The 24,228-nt window shown below is 35.9% G+C and overlaps 2 protein-coding genes across 4 annotated transcripts; both read right to left on the bottom strand.

The window, feature by feature from the left end:
- Nucleotides 1-4,719: 4,719 nt before the first annotated feature.
- hmgb3b (high mobility group box 3b) lies at nucleotides 4,720-8,683 on the bottom strand. Its single transcript, XM_058758653.1, has 5 exons — nucleotides 8,528-8,683; nucleotides 6,507-6,686; nucleotides 6,255-6,397; nucleotides 5,984-6,158; nucleotides 4,720-5,609 (listed from the first exon to the last, which is right to left on the bottom strand). The coding sequence occupies exons 2-5, from the start codon at nucleotides 6,654-6,656 to the stop codon at nucleotides 5,469-5,471; spliced, it is 609 nt and encodes a 202-aa protein (XP_058614636.1). The 5' UTR covers nucleotides 6,657-6,686; nucleotides 8,528-8,683; the 3' UTR covers nucleotides 4,720-5,468.
- A 679-nt stretch (nucleotides 8,684-9,362) lies between these two features.
- On the bottom strand, nucleotides 9,363-24,198 carry mtmr1b (myotubularin related protein 1b). 3 transcript variants are annotated; one of them, XM_058758650.1, is made up of 16 exons: nucleotides 23,866-24,198; nucleotides 22,475-22,580; nucleotides 20,402-20,467; nucleotides 18,840-18,915; nucleotides 18,513-18,607; nucleotides 16,188-16,295; nucleotides 15,965-16,066; nucleotides 15,793-15,876; nucleotides 15,547-15,696; nucleotides 14,885-15,073; nucleotides 12,720-12,905; nucleotides 11,955-12,161; nucleotides 11,779-11,871; nucleotides 11,566-11,679; nucleotides 11,294-11,470; nucleotides 9,363-10,229 (listed from the first exon to the last, which is right to left on the bottom strand). In XM_058758650.1, the coding sequence occupies exons 1-16, from the start codon at nucleotides 23,913-23,915 to the stop codon at nucleotides 10,080-10,082; spliced, it is 1,953 nt and encodes a 650-aa protein (XP_058614633.1). In that variant the 5' UTR covers nucleotides 23,916-24,198; the 3' UTR covers nucleotides 9,363-10,079. The 3 variants fall into 3 exon arrangements, with proteins under 3 accessions (XP_058614633.1, XP_058614634.1, XP_058614635.1); XM_058758651.1 differs by lacking the exon at nucleotides 20,402-20,467; XM_058758652.1 differs by lacking the exons at nucleotides 20,402-20,467; nucleotides 23,866-24,198 and having other exon boundaries at nucleotides 22,461-22,501.
- Between the last annotated feature and the right edge of the window lie 30 nt (nucleotides 24,199-24,228).

Here is a 24,228-nt window from a genome sequence, read left to right as displayed (position 1 = left end):
TAACCTTTTATGCTATTTAAGCTTAAATTTTTTACTTTAAATACGTCATCTGGTGTAACCATCAAGTAGAAAGTAATTTGTATATTTTGTATCAGACTATTTTTTAAAAATATATTTTTCAGTCTAATCATTTTTTTAATTTTTTTTATTATTATGAATTAATAAATATCAGCTTTGGGAAAGTCGCACCACATGATATTTTAAATAATGTCATAAAAAAGGTCAAATTATCTGACATTTTAAGACATTTACTGACCTCAATACACAGTTATGAGGGTCGGTATGAGTCTTATATGATAACATTTCCTGAATTATTTATTTTTCACCAATTGAGGCACCGGTTTGGCATGGAACTGTCGTACATACTGGCTCTCTCGGTGGAACTGCTCTCTTTTACCTTACAGAAACCTATAAGAACAGAAATGACATATATCAAGACAAAAAATATCCTGTTTTAAAAATCTGAATGGCAGGTGCATCTGTCACAGAAACTGCAGTTTTGACAGGAGGAAAAAATAATGACAGCATATAGCAAACCACCTGCTGGAATGGGCAACATTATAGCCTGTGGGAGTCATTAGAGCTGCATTACGATTCACAGGCTCCTACACACACTCATCAGGGGACGTCTGTTGAAGTTCACTCCACTTGACCAAAAACTCATTCATTTGAAATGCCCTGTAAACAAATCATAAACAGACAACTATTGAGCCATGGGGTTTCAAGGGTGCTGACATAATATACTTGTGTAAATATATATTTCAAATAAATGTTGTTCTTTTGAACTTAATATTCGTAAAAAAATAAAAATAAAAATAAAAAATAAAAAAATATATATATATATATATTAAACAGTACAACTGTTTTCAACACTGATAATAATCAGAAATGTTTCTTGAGCAGCAAATCAGCATATGAGAATGATTTCTGAAGGATCACATGACACTGAAGAATTATGCTGAAAATTCGGCTTTGACTTACAGGAATAAATTACATTTTAGAATATATTCAAATAGACAAAATTGTTATAATATTTCACAATATTATTGTTTTTTATTGTATTTTTGATCAAATAAATGAAGGCTTGGTGAGCATAAGAGACTTTACTGACACTCACCTTTTGAATAGTACAGTACATTTATAAACACGGATAGATAAATGGTAACTCTTATGTTCTAACTGACAATGGTAGAGAGAAAAGATAAAGCAGGAATATATTGAGGACTTTAGAATAAATCAATAAATAATGATATCTTCTGTAGATAGATTCTGCTGTTTTCTCTCAATATTTTTTTATTCAATATTTTTAATAATTTTTTTTCAAGAATTGTATTATTCTTATTATTTTATTATCATTATATGAGTAAAAGTATCAGTAATAACAGCTATATCACCCTGACTTTATGTCATAAAAAAATATCCAAATGCATTTTTACACACAAATTAAAACCATGTTTCCACCCAAAATATATGAAATTATGGACGCTTGTTTCCATCATGGGATACATTTAAAAAAAAAGTAATTGTGACTTTTTACAGTTTATATCTCACAATTTGTACTTTACATCTTGCCATTCTGAGAAGAAAAGTCAGAATTGACAAAAAAATAAAAAATAAAGGGCTCACATAAAATGTCTGGATGGGGAAAAAAGGGGCATCATGTGCATTGTCAGAACTAAAAGAAAAGGCGAGCTGTGCTTTATTCTTCTGTTTGGGGCTGGTGCAAGAACGCATCACCTCATTAGCTTCAATTGATCTCCAGCGCTGGCAGAGCATCATTAACCCACACCACAGGCAACTCAATGCCAATGCATATCATAGGATGATCAGATCACAGCAGGATGTGTACCAATGAATGAATTTCCTTCAGTGCATCTGTACATTATTTCTCAGCATCAGGCCTGCGTATTTTCTCAGAGAAGAGATCCTAAAGTTTGTGATTGCACCCTGCTGATTCATTCTGTATTTTTGCAGGGAGCTGGTGGGTGCAAAGCCTCTTGGGAACGAGTGGATGAGTCCGGAGGCAATCAGACGAGGTGATGACAGGGGCACGGCTGCACACCGGCTCCTCCAGTCGATAAAGCCATTACACACCCTTACAGAACGCACATCTCCACTGCACAACAGCAACAGTGCGGCTTATGCATTAGATTTCAGATTTTATAGCAGGTCGCATCAGTTATTTCTCTTCAAATCTGTCTTTGACCTAAAAAAATGCAGCCTGGAGTGACATGCTATTAATAAGCTCTCCTGACTTCTATGTGAAGGATTTTACAACGTATCTGCCAGGGCATTAAATCTAATCCAGATATGAGTCTGACAGACAATAATGAAGTGAAAATGAGCCTTCGACAATAATTGGTCATGTGCTAGCATACTTTATGCTCTCGCCAATATATTATGTAGCAGCCTTGATGAACTGAATAAAGCTAATGTGCTGTTAGCATAAATGGATGGAAGACAGGAGGGCTGATGGATATGCTGGAGGGTGATGTATAGGATTTGGGAAACTTGTTAGGTAGGTCCAAATCCTTGGAAACAACATGCAAAGTGGTCTTGTGTAGATTATGACAATAAATCTTTTAACTTTAGCATCCAGCTGGGTTGTATTTCTTAACTGTGCTGAGTGTCATGAATAATATAGGCTTTTGTTTTTTTTAGGTTTTAATATAAAATGCCTTACGAAGACCATTTTACTTGCATAATCTTATTACAGAGTGAAACTAAAAAATGTAGAATGAGGCAGATTTGGGAAAAGTGGAGCAGGTGGTTAGACAGAAGAGATTTGTAAAACATTTTAACCCTTTCACATTATTTTAAAATATATTGATGTTTCTGTATTTCCTTTTAGTTCACCCACAAAAATGAAAATTTGCAGAAAATGTATTTACACCGGCCATCCAAGTTTCTAGTTTGTTTGTTTGGGGAACAGATTTGGAGAAATAGCATTCCATCACTTGCTCACCAATGGATCCTCTGCCGTGAATGGGTGCCGTCAGAATGAGAGTCCAAAACAACAAAATTGTGCCATTTTATGCAGATGTCATTATTTATATGGCCAAAATGTTAGATGAAAGCTCTGAGCTTGTAATGTAAGTCTATGAGATTTCTTATAACAATATAAGATTACCTACATAAAATGCATAATATCAGATGTCGCTCTATATCTATAACTTAATACGTCTTGTAAGATATAATGTATACACATTTGTAATATATACAATTTAACATTGATTTCACAGCAAATTGACACCTGTGGAAAAGGAGGACATTTATAGAATTAAAGGCCTTTTTACTGAAAGTGTATGAAATATCAATGAGACATGTAGAAGATTGTGTACATCTTTCAGCAAAGTTTTATGATACAGTCAAATATGATACAGTAGGCTTTATGGTTAAAATGTCTGGAGCGGAAATGATGTGATATTAAATCCATTCATTGCAGAAGACAAGACAATTGCATGAAAGCACTAGATGCATATCCTGACACTGAAAAACTGAATTCAATATTGCTTTAGTCATAATATTGATATCAGCTACTGTAGCTTGTCATGTTGACTATGAAGTCATTCATCTGCATTAAAAATGGAGTGTCCATGTCCAATTATAAGATCCCAAATTTGCTTTGTACCCACACAGAGCGTCAAATAGCTCTGTGCCCCAGTAAAATATTACTAATAAATCCCTGTCTGACAATGAAGATTACCTTATCGACCAGAGAAGGGTTTTCTCTGATAATATTTCAGCATCCCTGTCACGTGTGTTTGCTACCAGCTGTTTAGAATCAGATAAGGTCTAAAATTGTTTGCAATTCGTTGATTCATTCTTAACACAGAAAACAATAAGAGGTGCATATTTACTGTAACTCCACTTTAGGCTATAAAAACAAGACCTCTATAGTTTAAAGTCTCTTTATTGTGTGTGCAGCTTGTTAAGGACAATTCAGGCCATGCACCTTTTTTTTTGTGGGGAAAATGACTTGAAAATTGAAGAAAAAACAAAACAAAACCACTTTCTTTAAATAAATTCCACTCGGATTGCTATATTATCTAATCAGTCATGCATTTTAAAATGTGCCTCAAGGGTCCAAATACATTTTGGAGTTCATATAAGAGTGCGTGTGTGCAGGCACGTAAGGTAGTTTGTAATACCATTGTTCCTGTTATATTTGCCAATGTCTTTTTGCAGTATAAAACAGGTGACATCACATTAAATATGTATGGCTTGGTTCAGTTCTCGGGGGATATTCGAAGGCCTTTTCACAGCCTTTTGACACATTGCTCCTCCACATACCAGAAACATTTTTTTTTTTTTTTTAAGAGATTCTATCAGACAGGACAGCAATTCATAAAACGATTTTATGGAGAAAAATTTTAGATGCATGTGCCTTTGCAAACATTTAATGTGTAAGGCAGTCCGTACAGTGATGGATTAAAGGCACATCTTCTCAATCTCTCACCTGTTACTGTTAAAACATGAAGATTTGCGTGGATTTTTAAGATTGTTGCACTGCATTTTGGGATTTTTGGTTTTGTTGGGTTTACTCTAGTTTGTTAAAACACTGCAATTGGTGCCCTCCATTGACATCTAGTGGCTCACCACAGTCAATGCATTATCAGAGTTACCATTAAAATGGAGAGAAGAATGACAACAAATGAATCCAAATTAAGAGCACTCTTTAAAAAAAATAATAATAAAAAAAAAAACTAAATCACTAAATCACCATTTATCCTTTTATTGATAACATTGACAAATACCCCAAGTATTTACACACTACATTGAACATTTTGCAGATAAGAAAGTCGCTTGAATCATTTGAGATCTAAAAATGCCATGTTTATTTCAAATCACAGTGTCACCTAGACATAAAAAAAAAAAAAGTAACAACTGAAGGTGCAAATAAGAGCTTCCCCAGCTCAACATCTGATCACTTGCCTCTGGTTAAAGCTGAAAATGTCCATAGACTCTCCACACATAAAATTATCAATGTAATCAGTCAAAATTACACAAATAATAATAACCACAATTCACAAACATCCTTTCAACATTGCAGGAAGCTTATGGGGCCAAAACAGAAATGAACCTTAAATATCAACAAATTGTGTATTTTGAAAGCTGGGAGAGTAGAAAAAAAAAAAAAAAAAGAACTAAGTCAACAGCCGTACAGAAACACACCACCTTAAATAGTTTTAAAAGAGTATGTACTGCTACCACTTTGTTTTATTGTTGAACGTGGAAATATTTTTCTTTTGCCAATGCAGTTTAATAGCAAGCTGTAACAGGACCACCAGCAAACCCAGCACTGAGAGAGTTTGGTTGTCAAAAGTCAGAGCTTGCATGCATTGGGCATTTCTACTGGTGATCAGTTTATAGCAGCCTTGACATCAAGACCTCGTAGACCCAGACTTAACTGATACTAATTGGCAGCAAACAAATAACTTACTGCCCAATTAGGAGAAACAAGTTCTTTAATCATCCTCATCATCTTCCTCTTCTTCGTCCTCCTCCTCATCGTCTTCATCGTCGTCATCATCATCATCCTTCGGTTTGGATTTGGCAGATGATGCCCCTCCACTTCCTTTTCCTTTTCCTCTGTAGTCTGCCATGTCCTGAGAAAACACGATGACAACTTTACAATTACCAAACAAACATTAAATAAATACCTAATGGTTTTACATGCATACCACTAGAAGTCAAAAGTATTAAATTTTTTTTTCTTTTTAAAAGAAGTCTCTTATGCTCATCAAGGCTGCACTGAATAAACAGTATATCATGTAAAGTATTACCAAAATGTAAGACTATTTTCCTATTTGAATACATTTTAAAATTTAATTTATTCTTGTGATGCCAAAGCAGGATTTTTAGCAGCCATTACTCCAGTCTTCAGTGCCACAGGATCCTTCAGAAATCATTATTTCGTTCATTCTTTAACCACCATCCACACTGAAAAAAGAACAGCATTTTGAGAGAGGTCATGCTCCACCTTCTGATACTTGTCCTTCAGTTTGTTGGCCTTGGACAGGAAGGGCTGCTTCTCAGAATCAGACAGATTGTTCCACATCTCTCCCAGCCTCTTGGCTACATCTCCAATGCCCAGGCTGGGGTTCTGAGCCTTGATGTTGGGCCTTTGTTCTGCACAGAACAGGAAAAATCCAGACCTGGGAATAAGAAAAAAAAAAAACATTTAAGTAACTAAACTAGACAAGCACATCCAGAATCAATGAAAGAAGCTTCTAAAAGGAAACAACACATACGGTGGCCGCCTTGGAGCATTAGGGTCCTTCTTCTGCTTCCGACCTTTCTTTCCTGGATTGTAGCTCATCATTTCCTGGTCATAACGGGCCTTGTCCTGTTTGGCCATGTCGTCAAATTTAGTCTTCTCTTTTGGTGACATAGTCTGAAACAGATGAGAGTTTCGTTAAGCCTCTACTTGTAGTCTTTATTCATTTTCATAGATTTTTTTATTTTAAAGATATAGACATCTCCAGATGTCAAGAACAACCTACTTTCCATCTCTCTGAGCACTTCTTGGAAAATTCTGAGAAGTTAACTGTGACACCAGGGTTCTTCTTGTTGTGCTCTTCACGGCACGTCTTCACAAAATAGGCATAGGCGGACATCTTGCCCTTGGGTTTCCCTGGTTCACCCTTTGCCATGATTACGAAGCCACTCAACTATCACCACACCTAGAAATACACAGACAATTTAATAAACTAAAACAAATGTATATTACTGAGAGGACCCAAATGATTAGGTGCCACAGTTTCGATACAAATAAACTGCATCTTTTCAAACATAGCTCATTCCTAGAGACTCTCTTAATAGAGTGCCATAGTGCCCACCCACTTTTCAGCATCATTGGTTCCAGAAATAATTTTCATATTTGTTTTACTCATAGGGATTTTAAAGGAATCATTAAAAAAGATGCAAGTCGAAAGTCATACCAACAAATTACAAAATGAATTATAACAAAACATTAAATCAGATTTAAAAAAAAAAAAAAAAAAAAAGTGTTACAAGACCGTGTACTTAATGGCTATATATTATATATTTATTGCACTAAATGCAGTGGTTCATGCGAGTGGACAGGCGCTTGGTTGTTTTAATTCTTTGATTAGTGTAATTTTTTTACAGAATCATGTGTGATGTATCCATTCTTTTTTTAACATAGTAAAAAATTAAATACAAATTTAATTCATGCAGGCTGATGGCTTCCACAGAAGCATATACCATCGATTACGAACCTTGTAGCTCTTTGAAGTAGTCTTTAAAGGACTTTAAGTTATCAAATAAAAAGTTAATGGGACATTTACTTTTACTATATGCCTGTTCTGCACATTGTCCAAGGGGCCTTCAAACACGACTTATATATATTCCATGTTGTGAAGTGCAAACTGATGACAGAAACTAAACTTCATTTTAAACCGTAAAGCTGCAAATGAGTGATTATTTCCAAAATAAGATGTCATTTAAATGCGTGACTAGTTTAAAGGCCAGTAATGTTTGAAGAGAGGGACTTGACTGGCCGCTTCTCTTCAATCAGACTCTATTCATTAAAATGGCCTCTATCAGCGTCGAGGAACAATGACTTGCACATCGCCGTTTTCACAGCAGACACTCCGAGGACACGTCGACTTTTAAAAGCTGCTATAAGAGACATTTTAGAAGTCGTTTATTAAATACAATGAGCTACGAAGCCAGCTTTTGCAAAGTTTTACCAGCTCCACGCTTGACGCTAAACAGCACAAATCCTACTATCGTGTAGGCTCGCGACATGAATATTAATTACGCACCGTGACGTTCGCCCGGCATAGCTAACTGATTGGTTGCAATGTAGACGTATTTAGGTGGGCGTATTTAGTCAGCCAGCGAATTAACGAATCATACTATGGAGAAGGCGTTCTTTGTGAATATTAAATTAAGTTACGCTGAAGGAACTTCACACAGCAACGTCAGCGAATTAATTAATATTCATGAGCCAAACCTTTCCCATAGTAAGATTCGCAAATTCGCGCCCGGCACAAACCCGTTTATAACAAAGGCAGAGGCAAACCAGCCATGACTGGCACTGGCTGTCAACAGCGCTTTAACAGCTCAATGCTCTCCATAACCAGAAAACATACAACGAGCTAAAACTATTAACGTTACACAACAAACTCATCGACGACACACTGTGCACTTCACAACAGCCTTTCAGACCATTTAGCACCCCGTGATTTTTGAGGTAACATTACATTTTTACATCGCCAGCCATTTTAAAAGCACGTTCGTCACTCAACTTCGGTTTAACAGACAAAAAAAATGTAGCTGTTTTTAGACTATTTCGCTTTCGTTAACAGTTTAGAACTAACTGAATAAAACCGTTAAACATTTCACTGTACGAATGAGTTTTTAAAAAGAAAAACACGGTTAGTTATATATAAAATATAGTTTACGCACCAAAAAAGGTTTTAAATAATTAAAATAAGATTTTAGAGACAATATTAGGCCCCAGTGAAAATTCTAAAATGGAGTCTTTTATAGATACCTTCTGCTAATGTTTGTCCTGTCGTCTGTTCTCCTCAGTCACACTAACGGCCTCCTCGAGTCGCGCTTCCTCTCTATAGAAGACCACACAGCCTCGCGCTAGCTCACTACGAGAGCTACCTGATTGGTCAGTCCCGGCACGCATTTAAAACAGCCTCCACAACTGTGGATTGGTTAAAAGTTCGTACATATTCATAACCTGCTTGCCACCATTGGACAGAAGCATAAGCCACACCCATTATTCAAAAACAAGGCGGGAATTGCTGTCATAACAACAGAAGTTAAAAGGGTCTGTGGCAAACCACGTGTGAGCGTGAACTACAGGCGGTACAGCGCTCTATTATAGAGGAACTGTATACTGTACAATGTTTAGGACGTGAGAAAACTGAGTAGAGGGGTAGAAAATAGGGTACTTTGGCTGCCGTATGAAAACGAGGATGGCCTACAAAAACAGAAAGATGGTCTTATAAAATATTGTGTTTAAAGGTTTGTCCACAACGACGTGTCAAGGACATACATGAATACGGTTTTTCGTTTCAATATTACATTTAGCAGAGTAACAAGATTATATTTTATTACAAGTATTTGGCTTAAATTGCGTGTACATATACTCTGAACCAATGTTTTTTTCCCCCTCTCCATTACTATGAACAATATTTTGTCTAATTAACAGCAAATTTGTAGATTTATTATGGATTACCAAAAAAGCAGCAGAAATAACACGTAAAAATTGTAATTTTTTTATTTATTCTTACAATTTTAAACATATTAAGATACTCAATTATTACAAATTTAAGCTTATAAGAAATTAGAAATTTATTATAAAATTACTATAAAAAACTAAAAAAAAAAAGGGTATTACAAACACATTCAGAAAATAACATACGCATTAGGCAACTTTTAGTAAACCTTATAATGTCATATTGAAATGCACTTAAAATAATAATAAAATATAATAATAAAAGAAGGTGGCGGTTTCTGTACACAAATGTCACTACCACAGAGAAAAGCTATGGACAAATTTTATATTTCGCATGATTTTAAATTATGTTACATTTCAATTAGTGTTGAGGAGTAATTCTTGTATGCAATATAAGAGCTAGAACATTTTTGCCAAAGCCACTGGAATATTCAGGCATTTTCTGTAGAGAGACTGTTTAGTTCTGAATAACATTTTATTGTTGTTAACACGATTTGACCACGATTTCTTGGAATAGGCTTTTCATTATACTCAGCTCTCAATAAAACTCGGATGTTAAAATCAACCTCCAAAAGTGCAATTTTTAAAAAATTGTTCCCAATAATGTGTGACAAAAATCAAAATAGCTTTCACAAAGTTATGCACAGAAAACTCTGTAATGCTATGTGATTTGGCGAGTGGTTTTATGGCCTTTAGGGGGCACCAATAACCACACAGTGGTTATTATTCCAAGGATTACACTAGGATCTTATCAAACATATGTAAACATTTTTATTATCTAACTGTGGCAACAGAGATCGGAACAAATATAATGATTTTTGACACCAGTATTTACCAAGTTAATAAGATATGCTCAGACAGTTGTCTGCATGGGCACGCCTTCATGCTCTGAGGAAGAGGAGAGAGAATGTGATGAAGCTGCATCTCGTTTTAACTCATCCACTCTCTTCTGCAACTCTGACTTCAGGACCAACAACTCCTTCAGACTCTGATGAACAGGAACCTGACAAACACAGACGGGGAAAAACAGAGCCTTTAGTGTCACTGAATGTGAAGTAGGCCTATAAACAACACAACATTTTTAACTTTTGAAAAATGTACACTAAATTGCAAGATAAAATGAACAATAAAATCCATAAAAATAAAAAGTAAAGTTTACTAAACAAAAACATCAAATTAAAACGTATATATAAATAAATATATACTAATTTTTAATGCGAATAATTTTAAAATGCATAATTTAAATGCATTTTTATTTTTTCTTTATTCAATTAAAATCATCTGATCTGAGCAACCAAGTTTAAAGTATCCAAGTGTAAAGAATTTAATGCATTGACAAACAGATCAAAATTAAATGGCCAATACAGTTTTTTATATACAATTAATACAATTTTAGAAAGTTATATTTAAATACAAATTATTGTACTAAACAAACATTTTATTTCTTTTTAAGTAATTTATAATTTATTTACTTTTTTAATGAATTCACATTCACAAGGCAGTGAAAAAAGAACAAAAAAAAAAAAAAAACAGTACGTCTAGAGATGCAATTTTTAATTTATATTATAAATATATACATTTATATATAATTTATAATATAAAATATATTATATAAATATATAAAATGGTGTTCAAAAGTCATGGACCACAAAACTGTGGATTTCATCACAATAAAAATGGAAAACCATACAACATTTTAGAATTTTTAGCGCGGCTTGAATAAATAATATATATAACATTAATAAAAAAAAAAACAACAAGTAAAATATTACCCTTTAGGGATTCCTATTTATAGTAAATAAAACCACATAATGCATATTTTCTTATATTTAAAAAAAAAAAAAAAAAAAAAAAAAAATTACCATATATTAAATAAAACAACATTTAAAGTAAATGCAGGAAATCCTAAGATTTTATTTAATGCAACTTAAAATACAAATCAACTCAGAATCTTAATTGTTTTCCACTGTTATCAGAACTCCGCAACACACATTTTTCACCTACAACCACTGAAGAAAATGTGGAATAAGTAGCCATCAACCATTATCCACTGCATCCCCTGCTCACCTGTGGCCTCATGCGAGGGTTCCAGCGCACATAATAACTGACCCAAAGCTCGAGATGTCTCAAACTGGCTACTGGATATAAAACATGGTGCTCGTAGTTCACATACAGCGGGTTGGTAAACTCCTCAAGCTGGCTGTTCACATATGACCACAGAGACACGGTCTTGCTGTACACCTCCTGCAAATAAAATCAGAACTGAATGACATTAGGGTGTCCAAATCGTGACAGAATGACTTTAAAACCAATTAACAGTTGCATGCATCTGTTCTCGCCTTTGAGAGTCGCTCTTGCTCGCTGTTGTAAAGAAACGTCCCAAACAGGCAGCTGTATAGGTGATCAAGCACCGTGATGAGAAACAGCTCATTGAATTCAAATGCAGAGGGAAACTATAGAGAGAAAAAAAAAATAAAAATAAAAATAAAAAGAGAACACTTTGGTCATATAATAAACATCGCATTTTTCATTTCAGCTCCACTGTTCCTCACCTGCCGGGTCATTTGCCAGACGCAGTCGATGAACTGCACAAAGAGAGGGGAGCGCTCAGAGTTTGCATGGTTCCCATCTCCATGTCCCACTCGCTGACAGACAGAAGGACAGAGTAAGATGCTAGTAAATGTTCAGTGCACAATGTTTTTCTCCATATACACAGGATGTTACTGACTGAGGCAAAGCGGTGTCCGAAGCTCAGCCACTCCTTCTCCAGAAGCACCTGGAAGCCCCTGAGCGAGCGGTAGTGTGCGTCCAGCATGAGCATGGCCAGAGAGGTGAGCTGAGCCGTGCGGTCCCAGCCATCGCTGCAGTGCACCACCACTGACGTCTTTCCCGACTCGATTCGGTCTGCGATGCGCACCGCACCTGCTAGCAAGAGCTACAGAGAAAACAGATGCTCATTTTGGTGGGTGCTGTACCTTTAAAGGGATACTCCACCCCAAAATGAAAATTTTGTCATTAATCACTTACCTCCAAGTCGTTCCAAACCCATAAAAGCGAGTGATATAGTACTAAATTATTCCAAATCTGTTTAGATGAAGACTTTCTTATTTCTTAACTTCTTTCTCTAAGAAAATTTTCGATTTGACAGATTCAGCCATCGGATTGTTTACTTGTAAATGTTAACATTTACATTTATGCATTTAGCAGACGCTTTTATCCAAAGCAACTTACATTGCATTGAAGTTCAATTTTTTTTCTTTTACATTTGATCAGCTCTTGCTTTCCCTGGGAATCGAACCCATGATCTTGAAGTTGCTAGCGCCATGCGCTACAATTTGAGCTTTTTTTTTTGTTAAGCAAAATAAATATTTTAAAACAGAGAAGACAGAACAGAAACATCAATGAAACTTCACGAGTATGAATGTCAGGATATAATGACCATCCGATGGAGTCCATCATGGTGCAGTGCAGTGATATAGTCACATATTCTCACCCTGATGTATTCCAGCCAATGTGTAGAGTCCACAGATGAGAACCAGCGCTGTTGGTCGATGGCAGGATACACCACCTCCCTGAGTTTCCTCAGGGATTCTCTCATCACGTGTATGTTGGGGATCTCCAGAAAGTTCAGCTCCACATTGATATAGAAACTCTCATTCTCATATCCTCCATCTTTGGCCTACAGAAGAGAAGCTACATATCAGCTATTCCAGAAAATCTGGTACAACAGTTAGTTTGTTGCTGGCTCAAGATGGTCTACCAGGCTGCACCAGTGAATGACCAACTAATATAACCAGCCAGAAACCAACAGACACCAGCTTAAAGGCTGGAATACATGATGTATGATGCCTAGTGTTTTAAAATCTGTTTAGATGTAGCGTATTCCAGCCTTAAGAGCCATCTTACATGATGCTGTAATTTGTAAGGGGAACATGTTTTGACATGTTAGGCCCACAGCATTCCTGAATTATCCATGAGATTTATCATTTCTTTCATGAAAATACTGAATTGAACTTCTAAGAAATGTTCTCGAGCCTCGTCTTGTCCTCATCTGGACTAATCCCAATAACAGGTAATATAAATCTAAAACAGATGAGATTCTAGCTGAGCAAAAATGCTTATTTTACTCATTTGTTCTCATGTTGTTTCAAAACCATATGACTTTCGTTCTCCCGTAGAACATCAAAGATGATACTTTGAGAAATATGTTCTTTTTGTCCATACAATGGAAGCCATTGGGCTCCAATTGTTGTTTGGTTCCCAAAACTCTGCAAAATATCCTCTTTTGAGTTTCTCAGGAGAAAGTCATACAGGTTTGGAGCAACATGAGGGTGAGTAACTTATGCCAAAAAAAATTTCTTAAGAAAGATAAACACGTATAGCAATGAAAGCCAAAACATGAAATGTCATCAATGTATATTTACTGAGTAATCCACTATTTTGTAGAGGGGGTCAAAATGACAATTTTCAGCTTTAAAACATATACATTATAACATTATGTTATAATTAATCAGAGATTGGTAGGACTATTAGTAAAATCTGTTGACTTTAGCAATGGTCACCATTCAAAAACGGGAGAAAGCACTTTTTTTCTCCAAAGTTTGCAGACCTGTAACTCAATAAATATTACAGATATCGTAATGCCCTTTTAGATTTTGGGTTTTAACAATTTTTTATCTTCATTTTAAAGGCTCTATCTGGTTCCATTCCAGTAATACTGGAATCTCAATATGGCTCCAGGAGAAAACTGTTTTCAGTGGTCAAAAACCAAAAGTTGGACACTTTGCAGTCGGCAGATTCTTTTTCTTTTAAAGAGGAATGTCTGAAGAACAAATAACGTTTAAACTGGAAATGTATCTAGTTTCCCTCCATTAAAACAATTGCATAGAACATACCTGTCCAAGCACCATAAATATTATTTTTCCAAAGTTGACTTGCCTGTGCACAAATTATTAATGTGCTTGTAACTCGTGCCTGTATATTAATATCATTTAAAATTCTGGCTCTTAATAAACTTTTTTGTAATCTTCATTTTTAAGCTGTATACAAAGTGACCATCATTTGGTTTTTGACCACTGAAAATGGGTAATATTCAACATTTTGGACACGAAGCCGCTCATATCTCTGAGATTCAACGATATAAGGCCTTGAAAATGACGATTAGATATGATAGAAATATAATTATATAGATCAGTGGGTATACACTAAAATAATGTTCATGAAAAAAGTAATATTGTGAAATATTATTACAGGATTTTCTATTTTAATACATTTTAAAATGTAAAGCTGTAAAGCTGAATTTTCAGCATCATTACTCCAGTCTTCAGAGTCACATGATCCTTCAGAAATCATTCTAATATGCTGTTTTGCTGCTCAAGAAACATTTCTTATTTTTATCAATGTTAAAAACAGTTGAGCTGCTTAATATTTTTGTGGAAACCATGATAACGTTTTTTTTTTTTTTTTCAGGATTCTTTGATGAATAGAAAGTTCAAAAGAACAGCATTTATTTAAAACAGAAAGCATTACAAATGTAACATTATAAATGTCTTTGTCACTCTTTCTCAATTTAATTCATCCAAAAACTCTTACTGACCTCAAACCTTTGAACGGTAGTGCATATCTGCAGTGTTCATTTGTTAAAACAGAGTTGCTTACTTTGTTAGTGTCAGCTACAGTGCTTTGGCGAGCATCAAAGATGCAGAGTTTGTGAGACTGAGCGTTGGCGTCGAGTATGGTCTGCAGGTACCGCTCATCCTCCCTGCAGCGGCGGTCTGATGGACCCACCTGCGGCTGACCACAGCGCACTATAGCGGCCTGACTCTCAGGGTGAATCCAGGACAGCACCTGAAGGAAGGTGATAATGTTTAAGACATTAGTCATGATACAACAAATCAAGCAATGTTTGAAAACTGCTACATTACAGTCAATATTATTGTAATCTCATTGAGTTACTATTATAGTTTTTATTATTATTTAGAATTTTCCATTGTAATTTAAATTTTAGCTAAAGTTTTAGTAATTTTCTTTAATCACTGTTTGTTTTTTAAAATGTTTATTTATATTGTTTCTATCAATTTTTCATCTAAATTTTAGTTTTAGTTAATTTACTACAAGTTAAATTAAATGCAAATTAAAAATGCTGCCTTGGCAACTAGCTGAAATAAATTACATTTTTTTATATTTTATTTTATTTCAGTATTATTTATTTTTTAAGTATTTTACTTATTTAAATTTGTCAAACAAAGGACCATAAAAAAATTAAAATAAAATACTAAACGGTGCAACAAATGCTCCTTTTCAATTTAAAATAATCTTACTGGGAAACGGCGTTTGGCCCTAAAGGCCATCACTCTCTTCAGTTCGTCCTCTGTGACGTTTGAAGGCAGAACCAGCAGAGCGGGATACGTCTCGCACAGCTCATAACTGCTGTTGACTTTACTGATGATCCAGCTCTCGTTCGGAAGACCCTGTCAACACAGGTACATCGGAACATAATACCAAAATAATGACCTGTGCTAAACACATATACTTTACATACGGTGAGTGATGATGACAGTTCTTACCTGCCTCTTATACTCCGCGACTGGGTCGTAGATCTTCCAGCCATCTTCTGGAAACGTCTCCCGGTACTTAAAGGCAAAGAGAGGCTGAGGGAAGAGAGGGAATGAGTATCATTAAACACACTGAAACACCTTCAGCTAGTGCACACATCTGGTTGTTTTCATAAAGTCGTACCAGGTTGTGGGAGAGAGGGAATGCGTACTTTGACAGTGTTTCAAACACCTCCAAATTGCTCTGTCCCTCCTTCTTGTACGCAAACCGGGGGTTTCTCAAGTCCTGTGGAAAAACAGGAATAAATATTTAAAGGTGTGTGCAAGAGAATAAATAGAAGCAAAGGCAGGAAAAGGAAGAGGCTGAGAGCCAAAGAAGAGTGGAAAAAGACTGATGTGCCCTTTGCCTTGCAAACTATCTCAAGTCCTTGAGTGTTGTCTCCGTGACTCTGAACGGCGATAGACTCCAGTCTGCTAATGACTCCAAGATTCACATCCAGCACAAACGGAGGATCCTTTCCCAAACACAAAAACAACATTATCAACCAACTAAAACATTTGTGCTCTCTGAGATCTGAGAAGACGCTTTGGAATTAATTTAGAGTTTTATATCAATATATTGAGCCAGAAACTGTATTTTATAGAGATCATGGTTGTGTCCTAATTTGCATAATTTTAGTGTGTAGTAGATTTATGCACTTTGGAGGTCATAGGAAAGTCTACATTTCTGAGTATTTAGAAAAAGCGTATGCCAGTATTAGGGCAAAAGCTAGAGCATACTTTGGTTTTTAAGCTTGTGACACACCAAACCAACCAGAACTACTGGCGATGAAAGCTGCCATGCATCACCTGGGTCTGAAGCAAAAAGTTGTACTTGAACACACTGCAAAAAGTACAGCAAACGGCGTACTAGCACAAAAGTTCTGCCGCTGCCTGAGAGGAAATAACTCTCCATAACAGCAGGTGGCAGTAGTCTGTTTTCATTATTCAAAAAAGAAAACCAGAACTAGGACTGTGGCTATACAAACTCTAAACAAAGCAGCGCATGCTTTAGGTGTGCTGTATTTATCATCTGCAATAATATTGTAATTGTCGTTATCGTAATTGCTTCCTGATATGCAAGCTGACATTATCAAGTATGTCACTCACTTTGCAAAAAAACGAATCTGTCTTGAGAGTCCGATAGCATTCACTGCATGATGAAGCCTTAATAATGCCCCTATAATTCTAGTTATGAAAGCAAAAAAATATCCCTACATGGGTTTTTGTTTTTTATAATTCTAAGATATGATATAGTTAAGCAATATCAGAAAAGCAAAACTGCCTTTTTCCTGAATATCAGTGTTTGAGCTTGATTGCAAATGTGATGTTCATGTTCAAACTGTTCATTTTATACAAGAGTTCAAAAAACAAGTTAATATTAAACTTAAAAAAAAAGTTGTCTGTTTTCTCTGTTTCGCCAACAAAAATAGTTTCAAACAAAAATGGAAGCGGTGTTTCGTTCCTAAGTGAATGTGTTTTTGAACAAACAATTTGAGTCAATGATTCAAAGATCCTTTCATAAAGACAGCCACTTGCTTCATTTTTAAACGAATTAGCCGTGTGGAACGAATTGTTTGAATGAATGATTCAATGAGTCACTCATTAACACAGGGACTGGCTGCCACCTACTGGTGGTTTTAGTGTCATTTATTTTTCCATAGTCTCAGCCTCAGACGTCACGCCCACAGACCGTTGGCTAAACGTCTGATGCATATGGCACACATAAGTGGAAACACTTCAGGAGTTTCGAAGTCGTCGTCGGATTGGTTGAATTATACAGGATTTCTGGGAGACGTGTGTGTGTCGCGTTCTTTAACATTCCACCTGGAAACAAAGATGCCGTGACACCAAACCACCTCACAAAAGAAGAAAGCCGTTGTGTTTACAACTGTGACGACAAACACTTATCAGGATCAACTAAATGCTGGATTTTCAAAAGTATGTGAAAAATTTAAAGTTCGCGTCATAGAATCTTTAAAATACGCCCGAGAGTTTTACACACCAGTCTGTTATTGTGGCGACATTTCCACGGCCCAAAACGTGACGATGAACGAAACGAACTGTGATTGGTTGTTTCAAATGTCGGTCAAACGGCCTCATGGGCGGGCCTTGGCCAATGAAAGCTGCCATGGATTCCAGTCCTTCCAGTCTGAAGGTCTGGCTATGCAAGACTAATTTTTTCATTACAGGCCTAAACCAGCCAAGGTACCAGCACAAAAACATACTCTGCAAAATACGGTTTAATTATCGTTATCGAAAATAAAATCCCCAAAAATATTAAGATATAAATTTTTGTCAATACCGCACGCACACCCCTGTTTGCTTAGCATGTTGATCAGCTGGTCTTTATTTTTTCAAGACAACCATGTCGTTATGAAAATATTTGCACAGCAGACAAGTGAGCAGACAAGACACTGAATGACAGCAAGAAAGCACATCTAATATCGGTGTATTGATACTGAGAAAAAATGAGTATTAAAACGGTTTCAAATTTTTTAGCACTGATAAGTACAGAAAAATCTATATTTTTACTCTAAACTACATTGCCGATTACTCTTTGATGTACATTGCTCAGAACTTTAACATGAAGTGAGACCACAGTCAGCTTTCAATAGTGTTAGTTCAATGAATTCAGTTTGGCATTTCACTACCTTTAGATGCTGTGAAAAGAAATAGAAAAGTGTGTTTACCCGCGTCAGGCTTTTAAAGAAGAGCTTGTAGTCAGTGATGGTTAGAGTCCCCCTCACGACCCCAGAAAATGGACAAATATACATGACATCTTTGACTGTTAAAAAAACACCAGAGCATACAATGGTTACCTACAACTGACATAAACAACATGTGTGGAAGACTTGTAAACTATACTATCTAAAAAGGATGACAATTTTTAACCTTGTCTACTGACCTTGTGACCCAACTTATTAACTTATTTCTTATTATGGTTGGCTTGCTATGCTTCATGATGGTTCTTTATTAATACATTACATAAAAAGATGCTTAATTATGAAGTTCCTTACCAATAGCTTTAATGCTTTCTCCAGGAACACGCGGTGCCTCTTCCATTTGAGCCTGCTTATTTCCTTCTCTGAGTGCCTGTCACACAATGAAACAAACACATTTTGATATGGTTATATACACATCATTTTCTGATTATGGTCTATATTCTGGATACACATTTCCATGTTCCTATTGGAATATTCCAGTATCAGCATCATTTAAGCATGGAGTTTTAGATATTCTGCATGGATATTCTGAATAAGGTATTTAAATGATACATAATTCTGATTAATACAAGCATATGCCAGCTGTCTAATCAGGATTTAAAGATCTCAGAATGTTGGCATTATGTTTTTTTTTTTGCAGCTTACCTTCACATATGCCACTGATAGTAAACTATTCGGAAACCTCTAAAAAAAATACACATACCAAAAAAACAAACAAAAGTATAAAAATACAACTTGATGTCAGAGAGAGATACTCTGTATGTGGTTTCCTTTGCTACCGCTCCCAAATTTTAAGTTCTCTCTCCGCCTAAAGCAAATAGACCATCCAACGTTTGAGGTTGTAAACTAAACACGGAAGGCAGGGCTGTAATTTAGGACACGAGAGAGAGAAAAAAAGATGGTATAATAAGCAAGCTGCTGATGATGCAAATTCAGCAAGAGCAAAATATTTGAGATTCATATTTTTGGATTGGCTAGAATACACTGTGAACAGCTAAACAGCATTCTGTACACCACTCCAGCATCTTGATAGTAAATTTAGCACAAGTAACTAGTAAAAATCTCATCTATATGCAGTATGATTACTCTTTTCAGATCCCATGAGCCACTAGTCAATGTTTGGCCACAAAAGTTCATTTTCTGTCAGCACACTGTTGACAAACGCGTAGGGAGCTCAGCAGGATGAGATGGGGGCTCATGGGTCTGCTCCACCCACAGTGACACAACGGTTTGGCAGCTTCATGAACACAGAGGAATCAGAGAATTCAGTCTTTCTCTTACAGTCCAGCTGCAGGACAACGACGGCACTGTAGAGTTCAACAGGCTTGCCCTTCACCAACACAAAAGATCTATGGAGATCTGTTCAGCATTATGCTAATAAAGCCCTGAAAAGATGGCACGGGGTGGTGATATTTCATAATGGCATATGAGTCAAAACATCTGTATTTTCCCCCTCACACATTCAGTGATCTGCATCAATAATGTAGAATACAATAAGACATACTGGAGATTCAAATACAAATCATGCTCTTTCGACAACATTTGTGGCACAGGAAAACCAAACAAATACATGTCCAAATATTACAGTTAGTGCATTTACATGGACATGCTGGTAATTATCAAAACCAGTTCATTATAATGACCAGATAATACAAGAAATCCACATTTACATAGTTTTTCTAAAGTATTTGATACAAAACAGACAGACAGACTGTTGTTTTGATAGATAAACAGACAGATAGACAGATGAAACTCACTGAAATTCAGTCTGTTAGTTAGTTAATTATCACGTCAAATAGTTAACAGAGTCACACACACACACACACACACACACACACACAGAGAAAGAGACTTGCCGAAGAGGGGGCAGTCTGCTGAGGGTCACTGTCCAAGAGAAATCCTTTAACTTCCACATCACAGTCCTGCACCAAAGAAACATCACAACACCACAGAAAAACAAAGAGTGATGAGGAAAGAGAAAGAAGAAAGAGCAGAAACATTACAGTGCATGTAATCACATCCGAAAGATTGTGGAAGTGCAAATCACTTCAAGCAACTATAAGAACTTCAAGCATCCATGCAGAGGTAATGCAAGTCAAAAGGGGTCATATACATTTGATCACTTTCCCACTTTACCTACTTTCCCATATCTTAGATGTTGGTCAAGGTTTCTGCATCAAAAACTCTGAACAGGACACTCTGATACTGACTCTGTTTTTGAGGAAATCAACATATGCCTGTCTTAGTTGACATATATATATATATGAGTATATTCCAAAAAAAAAGAAAGGCTATAAAATATATTTGAAAAAAAGGGAACTGTTTATGCATGGATAATGAAGTAAACCTAAGTTGCTTCAGTCCAGTAAATGTTCATCTTGAAATATTACAATATAAAATGTATTCTTACATTTGTGAAATCAGTAGATTTCACAACTTAAAGCCATGTGAATCACAACCTGAATGTGGACATTTCTACAATTACACTAAAAACCTTTTACTTGCTAAAATAATAAAATATGAATCAGATGACAGAAGGGATGTAGATTGGTTTTATCATCCAAACATCAAAAACAAACATAAGATTTATGTTTCAGTACAGGTTATTTTCGGGATGGGGGATTTCTGAGTTCTGATAGTTACAATTTTGAATCATAATGTATTTCAAAAGGTTAAGTAAAACTTAATTTGTTGTTATATGACCCCTTGAAGAACAGAAGCAATGTGAAAATCAGAAGTTCTGCATGATTAACAGAGAAGTTGATCTCAACTCATAAGGGATCAGTGCTTGAAGCATCGTTACTTTTTTATCAGTCACTTCTAGCCAAAATACGAGTGTGTAATCCATAATAACACTGCTTCCAGTGAAAAGTGCCCTGCTGTCCTCATCAAAAACCACAGACAAATTTGTTTAGAACTGCTTTGCTTGTAAACTGTGCTTTGTTCTGTGCACATTTCTCTCCTGATTCGGATAATTTGACTTTTTTCATTGGAGAAAACAATATTATGGAAAGAGGACTCATTCCTACAAACATGCAGCTTTTCACTTCACAGAACTTTAAATGATAGACTGGAGTCATGTGAATAAAACGCAATGTTTTTATCAGCTGTTTGGACTCATTCTGACGGCACCCATTCACTGCAGAGGATCCATTGCTGAGCAAGTGATGGAATGCTAAATTTCTCCAAATCTGTTCTGATGAAGAAACAAACTCATCTACATCTCAGATGACCTAACGGTGAGTGCATTTTCAGCAAATTTTCATTTTTAAGTGATCTATTCCTTTAACAACACACTAAAAGATAAGATTATCACCTGTTTTCAGTCTGTTCCTCACACAAAGCCATCTTATGACTCCAGATGCCCTTATTGCATGAGTTGTCTGGACTATTTTTATGCTTTTACAGTCCCATGATATGGCCAGGAAAAATTAACCTTTTATGTTCCACGAAAGGGTTTTTGTAACAAAATGTGTAAATATTGAGAGAACTTTCTTTTCCATGTGAACTATGCATCTGTGAAGACTTGATAAAATAAAATAATTTCATCGGCAATGTTCTGATTCACTGTGGTTTCATGACAAAACAGCAGTCTGCTGCCTCTTGCATAAGAGTATATAAACTAAAAGCACTGGGTGGAGATCTCTGGCAATGCATAAAAAAAACAAAAACAAGACCTGTTTTGAGTTAGTGAGCATTTATCCGTTTTTTTACATACACAGTCTTCTACCTCTACAAATGACCAAACTGTGATGAAATAGAAGTGAAAACATGAATAAATCAGGGTGCATAAGTGTCATGAATATCCACACAACAAACAAAAGCAGACATGCTTTTTGTAAAATAATGCAATCCAGACCATATGAGATCTGTGTTGTGCATCAATAGAAAAAAGTGTTTTAAGTATATACACACCAGTACGCTCATACCTTGTACTCTCTGAAAATCATTTCTGAGCTGATGGGTCCAGAGATCTGACTTGACATTGTGGCAGCAATCAGTTGTTTGCACCATTCAACATGAGCCCCTGTGGGACTATAATGTAAAAGTGTTAGTGAGTTACATATAAGTCTGACAGTAAGGTATTTGAAAGAGCACGGTTTCTGTTTATGTTCAGCTGGCTCTTATTTATGCCAATAAGACCAGTAAATCAACAACATTCATCATTCTGAACTATGCTGTCAGACAGTTATGTTGCATCTGCAGTTTAGATGGACTATATTTTTATACTTTATAAAACATCTTGAGCACTGGCTGAAAGTTATTGTAGACCATTTCCGTCATTAATAAAAAAATGTAAAAAAGAAAAAGGTAATTTTGACTTTTTAATCATACAATTCCAACTTTTTTTTTTTTTTTGGTAGAATTATGAGATAAAAATTGTGAGCTACAAAGTTAGAATTGCGGGATATAAACTTAAAATTTGGACTTTTTTTTTACTTTATATTTTGCGATTCTGACTTCTTTTCTCAGAATTTTATTTTGAAATTCAGATTTTTTTCCCCTGATGTTTATTTCTCGCAATTCTGACTTCTTTTCACAATTGTGAGTTATAAAGTCTAATTGTGAGGAAAAAGACTGACTTAAGTGTCCCTTTATAACACTTAACTGACTTTCTATCTTGCAAACTTTATAACTCCCAATTGCGAGTTTATATCGTGCAATTCTGAGAAAAAAAGTCAAAATTGTGAATTTATATCATGTGCTTCTGAGAAAAAAAAGAGTGAATTCTGATGTTAACTCACAACTGCAAGAAAAAGAAAAAAAAATTCACAATTACCTTTTTATTTATTTATTTTTTATTTAGTGGAGCAAACAGGCTTCCGTTGCAAGCAAACTTATTAAAATCTTTTTAATTTGGCCAATTACATGACACGGCTTGGTCATGTGATATCAACAAAGCGGCGCCCATGAGGGGTCGACCCGCTCCACGTATAACAAAATAGACTAATATGTCTGCACTATACACATCTCTCGCGAGCGTTCATGAGTTTTAGCGTTTTCAAAACCGCTGTTTATGTGAGTGCACCCTTAATAAAGAATATCCTCCAATAATTTATTATGAAGGTTAGAGTCATCAGTATAGCTCAGGTTGATTAAATGCTTTCTTAATCTGCATGTCTGGTTTAACCTGACATCTCATTCAAACAAAGTCAGCCCAAGTATTTTATTTGCATCAAGTCACTCAGTAACTAGAAAGCAGTAAAACACACCTTTATGACACTCTAGCTCTACAACGCGACAAGAACGCGTTTAATCCACTAGCAGTGTAGATGGGGTGTCAGTCATAAACCATAAAATGGGTGTTATTGGCACTGACCTGTCTGGAGTTTCAGCGTTTGACTGCGCTGAGGCCGGTCGCTTATCCATTCTCTACTGTAGGCTTACAGAAACACAAAATAATGCTGTGTTGCATATCCAACGCTCATCGTGTCTGGGTCTGCAAACGCTTTCCTCTGAAACTTTGTGCCTCGGCGAGGCTCGAAATCAGGAATCCTACTACGTCGAAGGGAACCGCTCATGAATACTAATTAGATCTGTGCTGCACAACCTACCAATGGTGATGGTTTGCTCCTGAATATTAATTACGCTGCGCCAATAGTTTCCGATGCAAAGACTTCGCTCATGAATATTAATACTGCAGTCTTCAACGCAGTAGGATTCGTAAACTCGCCTCCCGCAC

The sequence above is a fragment of the Onychostoma macrolepis genome, chromosome 21, assembly GCF_012432095.1.
Source record: "Onychostoma macrolepis isolate SWU-2019 chromosome 21, ASM1243209v1, whole genome shotgun sequence".
In the NCBI taxonomy this organism is placed as follows: domain Eukaryota; kingdom Metazoa; phylum Chordata; class Actinopteri; order Cypriniformes; family Cyprinidae; genus Onychostoma; species Onychostoma macrolepis.
The sequence above is the reverse complement of the archived record's forward strand: the minus strand, read 5'-3'. Positions and strand labels throughout refer to the sequence as shown.

What these genes read in the sequence shown, in the direction of transcription:
- hmgb3b (XM_058758653.1), bottom strand. Translation starts at nt 6,656, where the DNA reads ATGGCAAAGGGTGAACCAGGGAAACCCAAGGGCAAGATGTCCGCCTAT. An exon ending in AGTGCTCAGAGAGATGGAAA is followed by an intron (nt 6,398 to 6,506) that starts GTAGGTTGTTCT and finishes CATCTGTTTCAG; the next exon opens with ACTATGTCACCAAAAGAGAA. An exon ending in TGAAGGACAAGTATCAGAAG is followed by an intron (nt 5,610 to 5,983) that starts GTGGAGCATGAC and finishes GTGTTTTCTCAG; the next exon opens with GACATGGCAGACTACAGAGG.
- mtmr1b (XM_058758650.1), bottom strand. Translation starts at nt 23,915, where the DNA reads ATGGATAAGCGACCGGCCTCAGCGCAGTCAAACGCTGAAACTCCAGAC. An exon ending in AGCAGACTGCCCCCTCTTCG is followed by an intron (nt 18,916 to 20,401) that starts GCAAGTCTCTTT and finishes ATTGTGTGACAG; the next exon opens with GCACTCAGAGAAGGAAATAA. An exon ending in AGAAAGCATTAAAGCTATTG is followed by an intron (nt 18,608 to 18,839) that starts GTAAGGAACTTC and finishes TTTTTTTAACAG; the next exon opens with TCAAAGATGTCATGTATATT.